The sequence below is a fragment of the Lycorma delicatula genome, chromosome 1 (assembly GCF_047948215.1).
Source record: "Lycorma delicatula isolate Av1 chromosome 1, ASM4794821v1, whole genome shotgun sequence".
Classification (NCBI taxonomy): domain Eukaryota; kingdom Metazoa; phylum Arthropoda; class Insecta; order Hemiptera; family Fulgoridae; genus Lycorma; species Lycorma delicatula.
The window spans coordinates 244,757,354-244,778,021 of NC_134455.1; the positions used below are offsets into that span (position 1 = coordinate 244,757,354).

Consider the following 20,668-nt stretch of genomic DNA (forward strand, 5'->3'; position numbering starts at 1 on the left):
TAAAACGTAGCTTACGAGTTTTGGTTGAGAAGATTAATAATCTTTTAGGCATTCATTTTTAAACAATGCACAATATAAAGCATTGTTTAATAAAGTCACAATGTGTAAGCTACATACTTTTGTGAATTATTTTTGTGCTGACAAAGTTATATTTGGTTGTTGATCTTGTTCATGTAGCCTACTTTGGTCTGCTTTAATGTTCTAAAAAAAAGTGTGCCACTTAGCAATGTTTGCTAAGTGGCAAAAAAAAAGGCAGTTATTGGCAAAAATTGGCACCAATCAAAAGGAACACTGTAGACCATTGTTTGTTTGGTTGAATATTATGACAGTAGTAACCTGTACATTTCTCTTACATTGAGGTTTGTAATAAGTAATATTAGTAACTATCATCTAAGGATCAGGTGTATGAACACTTAACTAGAGCGAGGTAGATTCTCCCTCTTCTTGCAGTTGGGTTCATAAAAAAATTATGGTATAATAATAGCATAATTTTCTGACTGAAGCTAGAGTGACTATATATTGGATTTGTAAGAGAAGTAATTAATTGGGTGCTAATGAATCCTTTCTATTTAATAAACAATTTTTTAGAGGCCAACATCAATATTTAATTTAGTTGTAGTATTTTCTGATATAACTATTTCATTTTGTTTTTGTAGGCATTTTCATTACTGATTAATGAATTTGTGCCAGTTATACTTAATTTAATAAATAAATATATTTTTTTTAAATTTATCTTTGTGTTTATTTTGTTATGATTCATTCAATATCAAACATGTTGATCACTAATTGAAGACGTGGATAATTGGTTTTCTTCTCATTTCTTTTTATGATAGAACATGTTATTATTTTTTGCAGATTCTAATGTAAGTCAAACTGAGTCCAGTTACAATTCTGCTGTTTCAGGATCACCATCTAAGAAAGCTAGATGATTGTTAAATATAATAAGGTGGTAAATTATTTATCACCTTTTTTTTAAATGTTTAATTTATTATGTTTAAAACAATAATGAACAAAGTAATGTAAATATTTCCTATATTTTAATCTCTCTGAAATTACTGTATCTGTAGTATATATAGCACAATTGTAACATTTTATAGATATTATTAAACTTTGTGTAAATTTTATATTTGTAACTATTTTACATGTCTTGATATTTTTGTACTTATACTAAGGAGAATATATATTCAATTTTGCATCATAATTCAGTGAATTTTTAATGCCTTAAAATGTTCTATTTATCAGCTTGCTCTGTAAATATCATCTATCGTGATTCATGTTAAATAACTAGAATTAATAAAAGGCTGTTGCTCATTCATTACATTATCATCTGCTGTGCCTTATTACATGAGTTATTAGATTTTAAAATAAACTGATGTGGTTTTAAAATCCATACCAGTAAAACCTCTCGTGCAGCAGTACTGATTATGTTTCATAAGTGTCAATACTGTATAGTTTTAATAATGCTGCCTGCTACTGGTATGATTTTCAGGTTAATTATAATTTTTGTAATTTCCATGCTACTATGTACTTTATAAAAGTAAAAAAAGGAAAAAGAAACAAAAAAAGTAGAAAATTATTGATATTCAATAGCAACATTTATGTAATGTGGAGTATGAAAATATGAAGTTCAAAAGTGCTAGTAAAACTTTCTTAAATTATGGTCTTTCAGAAATTTTGTTTGGTTGAAATCTGATGCAGAAATCATTTCAATGATTAACTAAATTAAAATAAGTTAGAATCTTAGATAAGTTATAAGTTGTACAGTGGTAAAACTCTCTGTGTCAGACATTTTTATAAAATATATTAATTCTCTTTGCAACATTAAGAATATCAGCTGTAAAATGTGATGAAACGTAGTCATTTGCACACAATTTGACCTCAATTGCTGCTGTGTTTCCAGTATAGTGTGATAAATTATAGAAATTGAATCAAACTCAATCTCTAATGCTACTGCATAGAGGGCACCCAACACACAAACACTGGGAACCTATGATGTTGGTGAGAAGTGGACTACTGGCCAAAGAAAGAAAGAAATTAGTTATAAGTATGAAAGATGAAATTCGACTAGCCACATGGAATGTGCAAACTGGTCATCATGTTGGCCAAAAGGAGATCATAGCACAGGAACTAGCCAAATGCAAGATATCAATTGCAGCTTTGAACTATGGCTCAAAGGATCTGGATTGATGACAGTACAACCTCCAGTTGCCAATGAGATCCTGGCATTATTCTACTCTGGTGGTGATAAACAAGAGGTAGGTGTTGGGTTTATGGTGGACAGCCAAGCGGATAAAAGCGTAATCACCTTCTAGCCAATATCAAGTCAGCTAGCAGTCGTCAGCATTGATGACACCATCAGGACCTACATCCTGTCAGTCTGTGTCGCAGCTGAAACAAGCCCCAATCCAGCCAAGCATGAATTCTATATCCAGCACCAACACATGCTAGATTCAATCTGAACAACTAGATAATCATCCTGGCCAGCAACTGCAATGCCCACATTGGTATGAATAGTCTTGGATGGGAGCTAACAATGGGCAACTTTGGACATTTAGTCAACAAAAACAATGGCCTGCACTTATTGTCCTTCGCAGCATCAAAATCTGAGAAACAGCATTTCCAACACCCACTCGAGCACCAGATCACTTGGCGAAATCCATCTGTCATCGACTGTGCAGTATTGGATTATGTTCTGATCAGTTCTTGATTCTGGTCATCACTTCAGGATGGGTGTGCCATGTGAGAACCAGATTGTGAATCTGATCACTACCTTGTTCCAGCTAAAATACATCTACGTCTTTGTCACGCAATGCACAAGTAACCATCAACAGCCAGACTGAACTGGATCCTATTTGCAGAGGCAGGAATATATTTGAACAACAGATAATGAGTAGAACCAGCTATCTAAAGTCATCATGGATTGTGCCAAACCATTGTGCCCTGCCATCCGCCATCGAACACAGCTGTGGATCTCAGATCAGTGTCTGGACATGTTGGGAAAACAGAAATAAGCAAAATTGACCAACTGTGAACACTATTGACAATTAAACAAAGATGTCCGATAGAAAATGAAAGAAGATAGGTAGGCATATTGGAATAAGATAGACTGACTTTGAAGAGGCTGCATCCAATCATGAATACCACATCTTCAGAAAGGTAAGTGGGAAGATAAAATTGACAGACAGCATTTAAAAGATGGATGGGTTCTTTATGCGATCACCAAATGAACGGCTACAGCACTGGAAGGAATTTTTCCAGAACTCTAGAACCACTATCTTCCACAATGATCTCCTGCAGCCCACCATAAATTGATATACCAGCAGTGCCATTAAATCATGACCAACCAATGATTGAAGAAGTTAAAGCAGCAATAAGGATGTTGAAGAATGGTAAAGCACCTGGAGTGGATGAGGTCACAGCGGAGGTGATCAAAGCTGGAGGAGACATTCTGCTTCACAGACTCCGCACACTATTTCAGTTGATCTGGCTCACAGACTATGAACCTTGAACTATGTACCTTTCACCTGGAAGAAAGCCATCATCATACCAATCCATAAAAGGGAGACAGACAAGATTGCAAAAACTATAGTGGCATCAGCCTCCTTTTAATCATTGGCTAAGTGTTAATGAAAATCATTCAACTGCGACTGCAGACACATTGTGAACAAACAAGCCATGAAGACCAAGTTGGATTTCAGCCACATCATGGCTGCTGTGATCAGATATTTGCCTTCCACCAGCTGATGGAAGAAAGAATCTAATGCAGAATATGAACAGTTATTGTGTTCATTGACTTCAAGTCACCATTCAATTGCATCAACTGGCCTGCACTGTGGAATGCATTAAATGAAAGCCGAACATGTACCCCAGTAAACCATTCGCCTTTTTCAAGCATCATACAAGAGTCAACCAGCTGTGTGCAAATCCAAAACGAACTATTCAATGCATTTTCCACTCAAACAGGAATTTGCCAGGGGATGTCATATCTCCATTGCTGTTCAATATTGTAATTAATGCTACTATGAGGAGAGCATTTGCAGGAAGACGTGGAGTACAATATGATTAGGATCACTACCTAACCAACCTAATGATTACAGACAACAATGCCATATTTGCTAACAGTGATGCCGAGGCCATAAATATTTTGTATGAGATCTCTAGTAGAGCAGAATCCTTTGGATTGAGGATTACATTACTGTCTACTATGAACTGAATTGCTAGTAAAAAGTTAACTCTTGCATTTCTCTAGTTGTAGAGCCTGAATTCAGTAAATTTTTTTCTGTTTCTAGAATGTGGTTCTCTTAATACATCGGTAAATAGACTTTATATTTTTTTATAATTCCCATGTCCAATGGTTGGATGAGGCTCGTATTGGGTGGAAAAAATTCAATAGTAATGGTTTTTTAAACAATTTGGTTGCAGATGAACAACACAATTGTCAATCCGTAATATAATTTTTCTTAATTTTTTGTGCAACTTGACATCCGAGTTGCTAAGCTTTTCCGAAACGATTCCACTTGTCATCCATCATTTTTATTAGAAATGTAATGTACCGGCAAACTGTCCATTCTAAACCACCTAAAACAATGAGGCTTGGCAGCCTTCCCAATTACAACAGAGTTTTTGTTTGTCACTTCCCGACATATTAACACAACAAAGAGATGGTAACACGGTCTATAGATTTTTCTGGATCCAAACAACACTTCATGTTTGAGCACAAGGACCCATCTGGTGTAGCACAATAATGCAACCCCATTTCACTGGCGTTGTAAATGTTGGCAGAAAAATTCTGAAGAATTTCGGGGGGAGTAGATTTCCACGAACCAACATTTTCTGTATTGGCATTCAATTTTTCACCATGAGCTTTCTTGTATTTTATTTGATTCCTAGTTTTCCACTGAGATAACAAGCCATCTGTTGATTTAAATTCGGTATGATTTAACTTTTTAGCAAAATCTTTTGCCTTGTCTGTAATAATTGGGTCACTGACACTAACACCTTACAAAGTTACATTGGCGAATCATTCACTCAGAGCTTCCTCAACAAGTTTTCTGAGATGTTCCATGATCTTTTAAATCCCATTCTTGGCGTATTTAATCTTCTTTGAGCATGATATAACTATCGTACTTTTTGGTTCAGCGGTCAGTTATGATAGTTTACGATGGCTTAAGGTAGGTGATTATTATTTTGTCAAGAAGCTTTATTCTTTTACCCAATGTTTATTGTTACGTGGCATTTTAGCTCACAATTTTAATTAACTGTTAACAGGTAAATTAACAACAAAAATTGACACAGTTTAAAGATGTTGATACAGGCCTGCGCATAATGCGTTTTAGGCTTATGCTTAAAAATGTCAACAAAATGTGTGAAACAGCTGGAAATAAAAAAATCAAAAACTATGACTACAGATAACAAAACAACTGGACAGTAATAAAAAAGTGTGTTACAGTACATCCTTTGTTGTGATATTAAGTTATTTGCACTCGTGAAATAAAAAACCTAAAGAACATGGAAATACGAATGTTCAATGTACATGATACGAAATACAAGTGACTATAACCATAAATTGCAAAGAAGCTAATTCTTTCAGTAGTTATAACTCACTGAAATTCGTAGAAACCTGCAAGTTAGAATGGATTTGTTAAACATTGATCACATTGTGGGTGTTGCATGTGCAACGACAAACTCCTTCTTTGTTATGATAATTATGTTTATTTGTTATGATTAATGGACTTAAGTGTCATTACTGCAGTTTATCTGTCAGAAGGTTTACTGCTTCTATCTCACCGCATAATTCTCAGAACCACAAAGTTTGTTGTTCACTGCTGGCTTGTATTTGTTTTTAATAAGAAATCTACATCAGATATAGGCCTGAATAAGCAGCATTATGGGCCGATTAAATGAAGTACTTATCAGTGAAAAATCTGGTTTTGTTTTCTTTCTTTAAAGAACTGACCCAAAAAATCGCCACCCCAATTAACCAGTGGGCCACTTATCTGGATTCGACTGATTGTAATGAGATTCAGGGGACTGGCAGTATGTGCTCATTATACCTGTTTGCTCTTATCAACGAATGAGCCTTTTCATTCCAAAAAAAAAATCTTCCCTTCGAGACACAAAGTAACTGATATTTAACATTAAAGAATACAACATCGTGTAAGTAATTTGCCTGCTTAAAAACAGTTTGTTTCACTTTGAACCACTTAATAAGATTTTCATCCTTTTTTTTCACGTAGTCATAACTTTATTGAAACTGATTTTTTTAAAGGCTACCCTAAACTTATCTCAGTTCTTCTAAATTGTTTAGACAGTGGAACTAGAAAGCCCATGAGTTTTATACATATCAGAAATAGATTGCCTGTTTTCTAATTCCTCACAAATTTAAAAAAAAAAATTATTGCAAATTGAAAGAATCTTTCTTTTAACATTGGGCATTATTCTGTACCATAAAAATTTATCAAAAACCATCACAACACACTCGCAGAAAATACGCTTACTTCAGCTTGAGTTAAACATGAATATGCTGTAGAAAGCAGCACCAGAACATGACTGTAAAATTACTTACTCTTCCTATCGCCATACTACCTGTATAAACTTCATAATAGTGGAGGAATGGAATTTTCCAGAATCCAGAAATGCCAGTACAAAATTGTACACTACTATTGCATCTGCGTTGTTAATTATTAGTCTAGTCACTTTCACTTATGGTGAAGAGGTCATTGCCTCCCAGATCTAATTGAACAACTTTTTATAACATTCAATATACAAAATTCAGTACTAATGACTTCAAAATTTAATTTCTCTACCTGTATTTTAAATCATTCTCATTTTAATTACTCGAACAAATTTATTATTTGGAAGAAAATAATTTGCTTTTTATGTTTCTTTTACATATTTTTGTATAGTGTGCATTGATTATTGTACAGTATTAGTTTTTTGTGAAATAATGTTAAAATATCATTTTGTAAAAAAAATTCAAAAAATTAAAGTAAACAATAATACTATAATAAATCAAATACTGAATAATTATTGTTTTGATAATATATTAATTTTTATAGTCTGGTGCTGCCAAGTCGTGGCCTTCGAGCTAGTCACCAGGGTGGTCTATTGGTTAACTTGTCATTGCAAATCAGTTGATTTTGATGTCGATAGTGATACGGTTCAAATGCTAGAAAAGGCAGTTACTTTTATACAGATTTGAATACTAGATCGTGGATACTGGTGTTCTATGGTGGTTGGATTTCAATTAACCACACATCTCAGGAACCGTCGATCTGAGACTGTACAAGACTACACTTCATTTACATTCATACTTATCATTCTCATTCATCCTCTGAAGTAATACCAAAAAGGTGGTTCTGGAGGCTAAACAGAAAAGAGAGGGCCAGTCAATATGCAACATTGATATCATTCCAGCTTATATGAGGCACGTTAACATTATTCTAACAGAAATGAAAATGCTGCCACTTAACAAAAAAGGTTCGAATAACTTTTGCACAAAAAGTTGCCGATGTATGCAATACCCCATCGATTGTCTACATTCAGTGAAGTCAATGCATGCGAATTAAGGCTTTATAAAAGTATAACTGTCTAACTGATTTCAAAACAAATTGCATCAACTTTTCGATTACTTTATTTTACGTTAGATATTAAATTTATTTTTTTTAAATTTTTTAAGGTATGTTATCTCAGTGAGAATGAAAATGGACACCATTTTTTGAAATTGTTTTTTTAAGAAGGTCATATTCGAATTCTATGGCCATAGTGGGAATTTTATATGCCATATTTATAGCTAATTATAATTTTGTTATTTGAAAGTTATTTTTATTTAGTTATTATTTAATAGCAATTGTTACATCTAAGAAGATTGTTTCTGGCTAGCTACTAGAAAATAATTTTTTAAGAGAGGATTTTTTAAAATTCTGCCACAACTTCTCTTCTATTCTGTTTTTTAAAAGACCACTTCATTTTATATTTTGTCAACCTTCCTAGTTTTTAACATTCTCTTCACCATTTACCCCTAACACTACACCTCAAAGGCTTATAAAAGATCAATTCTTTTCCTTTATATTTTTCCTATTGTCAGTGTTTCAATACCATAAAGAGGTTACACTCCACGCAAACATTTTCAGTAATTTCCTTCATATTCTTACATCGAAATTTGATATTAATAGATTTGATGTTTGCACTATATACTGTACTAATTTATATTACACTGTGTAATATAATATACTAATTTACCAGCAGTCTCTGGAAAAGTTGAATTAAAACGAAATACAATAGATATAGTTAATATAGTTTTTTTAGCTTTCATAATGTGTTCTGTTCCCTGTATTACTAAAAAGTAAAAAATAAATAACAAATGTCTTCATTGTCAGCATCTGTACACACAGAAGACATTTGTACAATCTTCGATGATCTTCTAACTGACAAATAGAGTTTTTAATTATATTAGTATATAATGTAAATCCTTTGAAGAGTAATATGGAATTTTATAAAAACACATTAAAGTTAGATATAAATATGAGGCGATATATTTCAGCTAAAGAACAGAGAGTAGACTTTTTTCATTTAAACCTTTAGTGATACCATTAATGAAAATATTATATTGCCTACATTACTAGGCAATATAATAATATTGTCCTATGTTATAGTACATCCTCAATTTTTATTTTATTTCTGTTTATTATGCATTTTAACTGAGTTTAATCTATTTATCAAATAATTAAATGTTTATTCATACATGAGTGTATAGTTGCAAATATGCCGAAAAGTATAAAAGTAAAATAAAGATTGAAAATTGGAAATAATCATTTCTATAATGTAAATGTAATTTTATATTTTTAGTAGTTTCTAATATTCATATTTAATATTAGAAATATTAAAGTTTGAAATAATTGATCGTAAGTCGTCCATAAGTATGGCTCTAAAGTGCCCAAGTCGTCCTAAGGTGTGTGTAGTAAATGACTTACACTTCTCTTTTGAGAAAGAAGAAAATCGAGTGAGAGATTCATAATCTATATTTAACACAGCAAGTGGCGGTTAAAAAAGTTAAATCTACACACCCATACAGAGAGAAAGAGAGAGAGAGAGAGTGTGTAACTTGATGACTTTAAATTTGTAGAAAAGTTACAGTAGAACAAAAGTTATAGAGAAGTGAAATCTTCCTTAATTTACATCATTTGTTGACTAACAAGATTGAAAAATTTTATTTTAGTTATATTTTATATTTTTTATTTTATTTTATTTTATTATTTGTAATGTTATAATGATGTGGCAAACTTGTCAGAATTGCATTAAAAACAGATGTATACATGTGTAATAATAGTATAATACTTTATATACTTTTTTAATTTTTTATTGGGCTTACAGTTTTTCTAATTTATAAATTATGTCTTGTGAATTACTTTCTTCGTTTTTGAGTACATTAAGCATTTCATTCAATTTTCTTCAGATATAAACAAAAAATTACTTTATTTATGTATATGAGATGTATAGAACAGAGTAGGCCCTATTGCATTACACTAATAATACAATTGTAATAAGAATAGCTGTATTATTACACTCATTAAAATAATGCAATTTAAGTATTATACATATGGATTTGCTTCATTAGAAAAGAATAACAAGATACATAATCAAATCTGAGTAACAAAAAAAAACCTTTGCATTTAAGAAGATTAAAAAGATAATTTTTTTGTAAGTTAAATAATAACGTATTACAATGATTAAAAATAAAATATATCTAACAATAAATTATTTATTGAGCTTTTTAAAACATACCATATTTTTAAATATTTGGCTGGACAATGAAAGAAAATACTTTAAAAAAAATAGAACACTACATACTTGAAGCGGGTATGAATAATGTGTACTTACGGCCATACACATATGAGGGGAAAAAACAAGTGAATTGACAGAAAAATCGCAGTTAAGTAGAGAATTGTAATCGCGAGACGAAAGTTAAAAATTGTGGAATACATCCGTGTGAGAGCCAATAAAGAAAGCTTGTTTGAAAGAAGGGATATTTACCATTAACCATATTTTAAAAATGGGAAACCAATGCTTACATTCTATGTGATTTTGACTGTTCATGTAACGTCTGAATTAGTTCAGTTACATGGGAAATGCTCTGGGACCGGTTAAGTTACTCATGGAGTTGCTTGGTGGCTGGGTTTGTGCTTGCTGCTGGTGGGATTTATCTTTTGAGATTTCTTTTTCTTGTCTGGTTCTATTGAGGGTGTCTGTTGGCCCCTGATGTACAGTTTAATTGCTGATATGAATTTCATTGCTCTGTAAGGGTTTGAGCTTGAACCTACTGAGTTTGCAGGTGGATGCAAAGTTGGTAGTTTTTACATTCATACTATCATCCTTTTAAGTAATACCTTATGACTAAACAGAAAAGAGAGAGTTGGTTGTTTTTGATACCATAATTTTGGCACATACATATATATGTACACGCATGTGCGCGCTCTCTCGCACACACACACATTATATATATATCTAATTTGATACTGTTGTTACTGATTTCGAATACTAGCATCAAAATATGTATTTACTTGTATTTTCCTTAATCTGATCACTGTAGATTAATGTGAATTGTGTTTATATGCTTGTACATAGTCTTCCTGAAAGTAATTTTTAAATTCCTGTTTGTCATTTCTATGTAAAGAGTTTTACAATTTTGTTTTCCACATTTTTTTTAATGTAAACTATGCTATGAATTATTTATTTTAAATATTTAAATTAATTATTAACTTTTTTAAATTATGATTGTTAGTTTTCAATCCAAATTTTTTTTTATGACATAAAATATAATGCTATTAAAATCTAAATAAACAGAAAATATTTTTTGTAGTTTTTAATATTGTTTGTTTATTTTGTTTAAACATATACAAATTAATTTATTAATATCTTTTATCTTACAACCACATTCAGTCGTTATGTATTTTATTAAATTAAATGTTGAGTATAATAAGGTTCTATTAATTATGTCATAGTAAGTAACTATTTTATGCTGGTATGATTGTATTGATTTACTGATTTTTATTATGGTAATATTGGTTTTCAGTGTACAGACAGTTTTAATTTATTTTATTTTCATTTTTTTTTGTAATATCTAAAAATTAGTATATGTTTATGATTTCTGTTTCTAGTGTACACAGGACTTTCATGAATGTTATTTAATTTTTTATATTCTGCTCTAAATTGATTCATTGTAGTTGAAAATAATCAAAAGGTTTAAATCTCTTTATCCACTGACTCAGTCGTCAGCTATTTTAATATACAAAAAGAGAATATTACAACACAAAATCCATTTTTTTCAAAATATGTTCTCCTTCAGGAATTTGAAACTTAATTTCATTGTAGAGTTAAGAAACCTCCTCCCATGCCTTTCTGTTGTGTAGACCTTCTAGCCCTCCTCATTAATCAAAAATTGAAAATATGTACCATTCAAATTTATTTTTTCAAACTTATGTACTGCTTTCAAGAAAGAGTGAAAATCACATTTATGAGTGCTTCAAGATCTCTTTCTCCTCAATCCCTCAGCCGCATTGATTAAAAAAATGTAAAATATAGTAATATTTAATTATTATTTTTAAAAAATTTACTTCTTGGTGCAATAAAACTCAGTAGTGTTTTACAGTTTACACTCGCTTACCTCCTAAGTACTTTAACCTCCTGTTTTTCTTAAAGCTACAAAAATGGAATATTCTCAAGTTAACAACTTTTTCCCAAAATGAGTACTGTATTAAAGGAAAAATAAGAAATAAGATATTTCTTGTTTCTTGAAACCAAATATTTCAAAATCCTTTTGCCCAGAATACTCGAATAACTATAAAAAACGAAGTATAAATTGTGATATCAAACCAGACTTTTTCAAAGTTGTTTCTTGCTGTGAGTAAAAGATTCAAATGGAATGTTGCTAAAGCCTTTAATATTATATATGGTAAAACTAATAATATATACATACATATAAAAAATAATTCAAACTGAGTATGCCATCCCTTCTTGAAAAAAATTACCAAAAGTGAAATTTCACAGTTTTTCATGTTCAACTTTATTGGTAATTTTCTTATAGAAAGAAGGGAGATAGGTAAATAAACCACTGGGCCAGTCTTTTACCTTGAGAAAATATAATTAAATTGCTTTTTGTTTCATCCTTCCAGGATCAATAATTTTTTAGTTATGATTTTTTCCGTAAATCTTTACAATCGCAAAAATGGGTGTGTGCACCATAACAATATGGCTGTTACAGGTAAACTGCTTAAATACAAAAAAAAAAAAAAAAAAAAAAAAAAATAGTTTTAAGGTCTAAAGACATGTAGGAAACAAGTGGGTAAGTTTCATTTTTATTTTTTATTTGGTCAAGCAACCACCCTTGTTGGGTCACTTCAAATGGATTGACCTGTAAACATTGATCAAAACAAAATAGTTTGTGTGTAAAAAGCAATAAATCAATTTTAATAATTTCATTCTTTGGAACAATAAATTAATATATGAATAGAAGTCCTTCACTTTTTGATAAATAAAATTATAACTTCAAGATAACAAAATAAGTTGTAAGTTTTATTTTTAAAAATTCAAAAAAGTTATTATTATAAGCATTGTGATAAAACAGGATGAAGAAATATAAAACGTTACCTGTAGATGGTGATAATAAAAAAAGACATTTTTAAATGATTTATTTAAAATTTTTAGGAAATAGTACGTATAATTTCAATATAATATATTAAAATACTGATATTAATGTTAATAAATTGACTTGCATGTTAATGAATTGATTATCAGAATAAAACTCATTAACCAAGAAACACCCAACCATTCTCAGGCCATGCCTAATTCTGAATCCCAGTTTTTACTATTAATGTTTATTTTAAAAGAGAAACTGTTTAATTAGAATGAAAATATCTCAGGCTGAGGCCTGAGAATGGTAATTACCCTTACTATAGTCAACAGAATAGTATAAAATTCATTTAACATTGAACTGAACCAAATTATCCTTATCATAAACCACTTGATCACATTTTATATTTGGAATCATGATGTTTTTCTAATTGTTCCAATCCACCATCACCCATGATTGGAACTAAACCATTCAATCCAACCATCTAAATAATTAATCATTAATCTAAGGCATGTTCAGATTATTCTCTATATTTGCTATGTTGAGGTCATTGAAAATTAAATTTTCTACTGTATTAGATGATTTTAACCACAAGCACCAAATTGTTTGAATACTCTATCTATCCTATCGATGATTATCACTGCAGTCATTGTACTTCACTTTCTTTACTCCCTCCCAGACTGCATATGCATTTTTTCCATTATTGAAACAAGCTGCTTTATTTTTGTTATATTCATTATCTTTTGACCTGCTAAAACCTGAGTTTGTTTCAATTATTTAATTATCCCTATCCATCGTTTATTATGCATACACTAACAGGAATAATGGACAAACATATTATAGTTAAGCATTGACATGCTCAAACGAAGTAACTTCACTTATAAGCTCTCTACAATATGATCAGGCTAGCATAAATATACAAAGGGATTATCAGAGAACTAAAGCCAAATTTGCTACAGACCAAAAATGGGCATGGAGATAATACTTAAAAACTTCTTTGTACGATCATATGAGTAATAAAGTTAATAAGTTTAGATATGCATGTAAAGAACACAAATAATTAAAATACATAAACACATGAAAAATACAAACAGATATAATTCAAGCAGAATACAAAAAAAATAAAATGTAACAAGTTTTATAGCATACACATTCATTATTCAAACAATACTTTTCTAAAATAAGAGTATCCACAAAAATCATCAAATACAGCAAAATATCGAGTTTCCAAGAAACACGAATCAAAATAACAAATCAGAAACACCTGAATCTGTCCTCAATAATATTAAGCTGATAATGAGAAACATATTTATTTCTTTTCATGAAAGCAGTTGTAAATACACTTTAATTGAAATAATGTTGCTTTGAATTTGCCCTCTCTTAACAGAAATAGTTCACATCTTTCAACAGATGTATCACTACATCTAGATTATTTAGATTAAGGTAAGTAAAATCATCAAGAAGTAGTTCAGATTAAAACTTTCTGTTAGCCAACCTTGTGAACAGTAAAATGATAAAATTTTAAATGATCCCTTCCCATCACCTTATTATTGTCTATTGTCCTATTACCATCTGAGAATTATGTTATCTGTAGGAAAGATGATGAGACGGGATCATTTAACATTTTATTACATTACTGTTCACAAGGTTGGCTAACAGAAAGCTGTAATCTGAACAACTATATCTTGATTTTATGTATCTTAAATTGATTAACTGTTTATTTTTTTTTAATAATTATTTTTTTGCTTACTCTTTCTTTTTGTGCTATCTGGTGATGACATTATAGAGTGGAGAAGTTGATGTAAATAATAAAAAATTTAATTGAGAAAGTAGAGAATTACAATTATAAGAGAATAAGAGAAAATTAAAAAATTAATTATAAGAGAAGTTATAATATTTCTCAACAAAATCTCATGTATCAAAATCATACAAGTAAATTTCAATGAATCATTTAGTAGTCTGTAGTCTATATTAGATAAATAATATATTAGTCTATGAGATATTTAGTAACTCAATTTTTAACAGAGGGATAAATAGAATGGTGAGGTACTGGAAGAATTCCAATTTATTACTAGCACACTCAGATATAATCAGAATTATTGATTATAATATTGGCATATTTATAATGTTTTTTAGACATCCTACATTTTTTATTATGAAAGCTACTAAAAACCTTCAACACCAAATGAAAGTATGGTGCAAAACTTTAAGAAATGTTTGATCAATAATCTAAAATCTCAAAAAATTAAAAACTTTTGTGAATTTCATAACAGTGAGGTAATTTTATTTAATTTATTGCTTTCAACCTCTAAACAAATGACAATTCTGCAGTCCGACTCAAATTTTTAATTTGTTAAAATGCTTCATACGTATGCATTGAGCGTGCTCACACAGCACATAGGTTTACAAAGAAACTGTCCACTTTGATATAATAAAATGTTTTATAAATTGATCAATTTAAGCTGACCTCACTTATTCAGTACAATCAAGTCAAATCATCACATTCTAATAATAGAGAAAGTAATCATAGATTCCTAACATTTTCAATTTAATTAAAACATTTTTAACCGAGTAAATTTATAAATAAATACATTAACTTTCTTAACCAACAATAATACATTATTTACTTATACTGCTAACAACAGTAATTTTAACATAAAAATGATGTGAAATATGAATTCTTATGAACAGAACAAGAAAAATAATAGTGATCATGAAGCAAAGAAGTAGGTTACAGTTGATGTTAAAAGCAGTCTGGTAAATTGGAGAAACAATGACTAATTTAATCAAAATCAGCTTACTGGTTTTGATTGCAACTTCAAACATAACATCATCACTGAATACATTGTTATCACTTAAATTTAAAGAGAATGAAGGTCAGGAACAAAAGTATAATTATACAGATATGAATACTATACAATGTTTGAAAGAAATTTGTGTGAAATATGCAAAAATATTACCAACTGTTGTATTTAATGAAGATATTAAAAAATACAATATTGCAAAAACCTTCTTAAATGAATATATAGGATTAAGAATAATTCAGTCTAAGATCAATTATAAAGCTCTGCCTGGTTTATATATTATATTCTTAAATGTAGATGGTAGAGATGATAATGATGTAGAACATCTTAAACTGATATTAAATCCAGAACTGTACAAAACAAGAGCAATGTTCATTTTGGTGACTCGAGAAAAACAAAATTTATTTGGTGCACTGACAATGATAAAGTACATGGAACAATTCTGGAGACTGAGACTCATGAACTTAATAGTAATGACAACAGACAGTGACAAGATATACCTGTATACATATTCTCCTTACTCTGAGAACCACTGCTCTGAAGTTGGACGGCCTGTACTTGTAGATATGTGGTATAAATCGAACAAAACATTTCAAATGAACAAACAATTATTTACGATTGAAGAAAAGGTAAAAAATCTTCATGGCTGTGTGCTGTATGGAGTTGGCAAGACTAGACCACCAGAATCGATAATTGTTAAAAAAAATAATAATACATGGGAGTTACACGGTATGGGAGGATTTATGTTAAAAACGTTAGAAAAATACATGAACTTCAGTACTGTGATATCAATACCGGCAAATAAAAGCATAATGGATGAATTCGGTTATTCGATAGCAAATGGTATACCAGAAGAAATTACAGAGAATTTAATAACAGGGGAAAAAGATTTTGGGTTTGGAATTTTTTCACATATTATATATTTTTTGCCTGGAACAGAGTTCTCAAAGATATCTTTTTCCGAGTGCTTTATATGGTATGCGCCATGTAAGGCAGGTCACAAACCTTCAAAGTGGAACAATTATATTAAAGAATTTTCTTTAACTAACTGGTTACTCATAGTAGTTGTTTTTATATTGACTGTCATAATAAATAAATTAACTTATGCATATATTAAGAAATACAGACCCACAGAGAAAAAGTACAAACACCATCTGACGGTATTTATAATTTTTGCAATATGTTTAGGGCAATCGATCAGCAAAAATATAAATAACTTGATAATATCAAAATCATACACAGTAATTTGGATATTTTATTGTTTAATAATATATTCTCTGTATCAAGCTTCCATGGGAAGTTTTATGACTGTACCTTGGCAAACAAAAAATATAGAAACATTAGAAGAAATATTAGATTTCAATCTTAAAGTAGTCGGTTATCCTCAGTCTTATAACATATTAAGTAAGTCAGTAGGAAATAATAGAATAATGCAAAAAATTATAAAGAAGTATAAAAAAATAGACTATGGGACATACAATCAAATCATCAAATGGATAGTGGACAACAGAGACACTGTCACATTTGCAGCAGATAGATTTATACAACATTATTCAGTACATAGAAACAAGGATGTTAAAAGTAAAGATGCCCTGTGCAGAATTGGTGAATGCATGATTCAAGCAAGCGCATCTCCATTTTTATTGAAGAAAGGATCTCCGCTAATAAATCCAATAAATAAAATAACAGGGCGAATGTTTGAATCAGGTTTACTCAACCAATTGTGGGTGCATGATCAACCTAACTTATATAAACTGAAACGTGAAAAACGTGAAAGTAAATTTTCTTTAAAACAACTTACTGGTGCATTTATATTGTATGTAACTGGTAAAGCACTGGCTTTAATTGTATTTTGTTTAGAACATATTTACTATTATTACAATAAATAATTTGAATCGTTTAAAGCATTATGTGCAAAGCTAAACACGTATTTCAACCTGTAGATTGAAAATGTAATAAAATTATTGTTCAAATTACATTATAAAAAGTGTGAATAAGGAAGTGTACTTGATTTTTGGTAGTTTCGCCTAACATCTCTGTGTTTGGTAAGGAACTGAAGAAACAAATTTAGTTCTGGGGTATGGAATTGATTATAGTAAGAAGCTAGGTATAAGACCTATCGCCTAAAAATGAGTATTTAAGGATATGGATTACTTTTCTACTATCGTTTAAGGAAGGTTTTTTTTTATTTTTACCAATTAAATTTTTCACAGATATTTATTCTTTCCCTTTCTATATTTTGAAGTGAGGACCTACATTTTCTTCAGTTATTATCAAAAGGTACAATTCAACTGTCTATTTACATTTGGCACTATATAGCTAACCAGCTGTAATGGTTCCTCTGATAATATAGTTAGCGAGGGTTTTAATTGGTAAGAAATACAAACCAAACTGATTGCTTCACTGATATTGAAAAAACAAAAATGGCAACCTTTTTTTATATATGCAATTAAAATGTTCTTTAAAAAGGATTACTATTGAAAGTAGACAATTTTTTTGCTAAAAACTATGCTTAAAGTGAGACAATATGTTATATTTTCAAGAAATTAAAAAAATCTATTTTGCATAGTTTTTTCAAACTTTGCCAAATACATATGATAACAAAGTAGCTTATAATTTTGTAAATATAGTAAAGTGGCATGAACCTTTCTTATGAAAGGGAATAAAAACAGAAGTATTAAGGCAAGGGGGAAATATTCTGTTGATGAAATATTTATTTATTAGTTTTACTAAATTGTGGCAAATGTTTTGTCAATGCCCCCTGAATGTTTACTGTAGATTCAAAATATAAGTTTTAACTTCTTGGGTGGTAATGGAAATTAAATATAATTTATTGATAAAACTATTCAAGATGAAAGCTGTTATTTGAATGGATATATAATATTATTGTTTTAAATGCCAGAAAAGATTTATTCATCTGCTATGCTAGAAAAATAAGGTTAAGATACTGAGTCGAGTTATGTATTTTTGATGAAGTTGCTAGGGAGTTTTATATACAAATTTACTTTTATTGTTAATAACTCCTCATATAGTTTTCATTTTATTAATTGAATTAGACATTAAAATGCTATTATAAATAAATCTTATTAAATGAACCACCTAGTACAGAATATTGAGATTCAGGTAAAACAAGCACAAATGTAATTATAACATTTGCACCTAATTATTCTTCCATATATCAAATAGTATCTATCTTCCTTGTCAGTGGAATATCTCATGCTTCTTATGAGGACAAGGTAAAAAGTTTTACATGAAAATCTTTGGAAATATGTTAAAAACAAACTAACATTCTTTCATATTCTAGAAGGTTGAAGATTTCAAAAATTAATGATCTCATTTTAAAATAAACAAATGCATAAAAATTTTGTTAAAATTTGGTTTATTTTTTTATTAATTTTTTCTCTTAATTTAGCACTGTAATACATCTAATTCAAAAACTTAGAAGAATCCCAGGTAGCATAATGAAACCTACCGGGTTGGTTTAGTGGTTAACACATCTTCCCAAATCAGCCGATTTGGAAGTCGAGAGTTACAGCGTTCAAATCCTAGTAAAGCCAGTTATTTTTACACGGATTTGAATACTAGATCGTGGATACCGGTGTTCTTTGGTGGTTGGGTTTCAATTAACCACACATCTCAGGAATGGTCGAACTGAGAATGTACAAGACTACACTTCATTTACACTCATACATATCATCCTCTGAAGAATTATCTAAACGGTAGTTACCGGAGGCTAAACAGGAAAAAAAGGTAGCATAATAAACATGAATTATTGGACCTGAATTTGTAAAATTTGAAGGCTTGTTTTCAATTTAATAGAAAGTCTATTAGGTCTTTGTTCCGCCTGTTATTTCTTTCATACTCAATACTTTTGTTCTAATATTTTATCTGATTAACCCGGAATATTGACTAGATGACATGAATCATGACTTTATTCATGCTTAAATTGAAGATTCAACTATTGGCCTGATTTGATGCATGAATTGTGATATTTGACTGAATTGAGGTTCTGACTGAGACTTGAATCAGTACTGAATTAATCCTGAATAGATCTAAATCAAGCTGAGTAAATATACATTATTCAGTTATAATTTGTGTTAGGTAATTGTCATGTTTATATAGTTAACTAATATTTAACCCACAGTAACAAGCGCTATGAGAAAAAATTAATAATATTATACTATTTTCAATTACAGCAACACTAGTGTAGGTACTATGTTGGATCCCTAATATGCTTCCTTTGACGTCTTGAGAGGTGGGGGTTATGTAACTCTCATTATGACTGTTTGCATCTATGATGGTGGAGGGGTGAAGGATGTGTTGGAAGACAAGGATGTCAGTATTTTTCTTGACATACGAGTGAACTGCGAGACAAAATCTCTACGTGTGACTTATCAGGTAATATATAATGCGAGTAAGTATTTCACATTTTTAACATATATTTTCTCTTAATATTCATGATTATAATGGCTATAATTCAAAGTGGAAAGTGATAAACATATTTATGTTGGTTAGAAGAAGAAAATATTCTGATTTGCTTTGGAACACAATGATCATAAAAATGGAAACTGAGCAATCCGGTGTCAATGAATATGAAGACACTGTATGAAATCAAAGAGGTGAAAGACTGGAAAATATTCAACAAAAAAGATTGGAAATGTCTTTTTACATCGTTAATGATGAAGTAACAACATGATGAATTCATAAACCAGGTCCAACAAAAACTTATGTACAAAATATAATTAATGAATTCTCAGGTGTTCCATGTCATTGTAGAGGTCGAAAAAACTATTACTGATTACTGGAAGATACTTTTTCCAAATAAGACAGTAGTGAAAATTGTAAGGTACACCAATAAAAAATTACAGATAATTAGTACTTCATACAATAGAGGTGAAAGGTTTCCATCCACAACTTTTGAGGAGTTATTAGCATTTTTCAGATTATTATATTTTATTGGTGTCAAAAAGTCACACAACCTGAATACAGAGGTTTATGGTATACAGATGGCGCAGCATCTGATGTTTACTTGGCACTTATGTCCAGAAGACATTTTCATACACTTATCAAAGATATTTGCTTTGACGACGCAATCACAGGAGCTTATTGAATCATTAAACACAACCTTGCACTCATATGCAAATTTTTGAAGATTACATGAATTGTAGTAAAACATCTTACAATGTAGGTGAAATCTCACCATAGATGAAATGTTGGAACCAATTTGGTGAAAGTG

General features: G+C 30.2%; 2 protein-coding genes across 3 annotated transcripts in view; both read left to right on the plus strand.

Annotated features, from left to right (window-relative positions):
- The window catches only part of LOC142330030 (uncharacterized), a 66,132-nt gene extending 46,475 nt beyond the window's left edge, over window positions 1-19,657 (plus strand). Inside the window, exon 8 of one of the 2 annotated variants that reach the window (XM_075375052.1) lies at window positions 19,629-19,657. In XM_075375052.1, coding sequence (XP_075231167.1) covers window positions 19,629-19,642 — 14 coding nt within the window. In that variant the 3' untranslated portion in view covers window positions 19,643-19,657. Of the gene's footprint in view, window positions 1-855; window positions 1,125-19,628 lie in introns of those variants that run through there. The other variant, XM_075375045.1, reaches the window with a different exon arrangement.
- Window positions 15,402-17,321, plus strand: LOC142318523 (uncharacterized). The gene has a single exon (XM_075355088.1). It carries the CDS (start codon window positions 15,402-15,404, stop codon window positions 17,319-17,321), a length of 1,920 nt encoding a protein of 639 aa, XP_075211203.1.
- Window positions 19,658-20,668: the final 1,011 nt, after the last annotated feature.

Excerpts from the sequence above, each read along its gene's own strand:
- LOC142318523 (XM_075355088.1), top strand. The coding sequence starts at position 15,402 with ATGACTAATTTAATCAAAATCAGCTTACTGGTTTTGATTGCAACTTCA.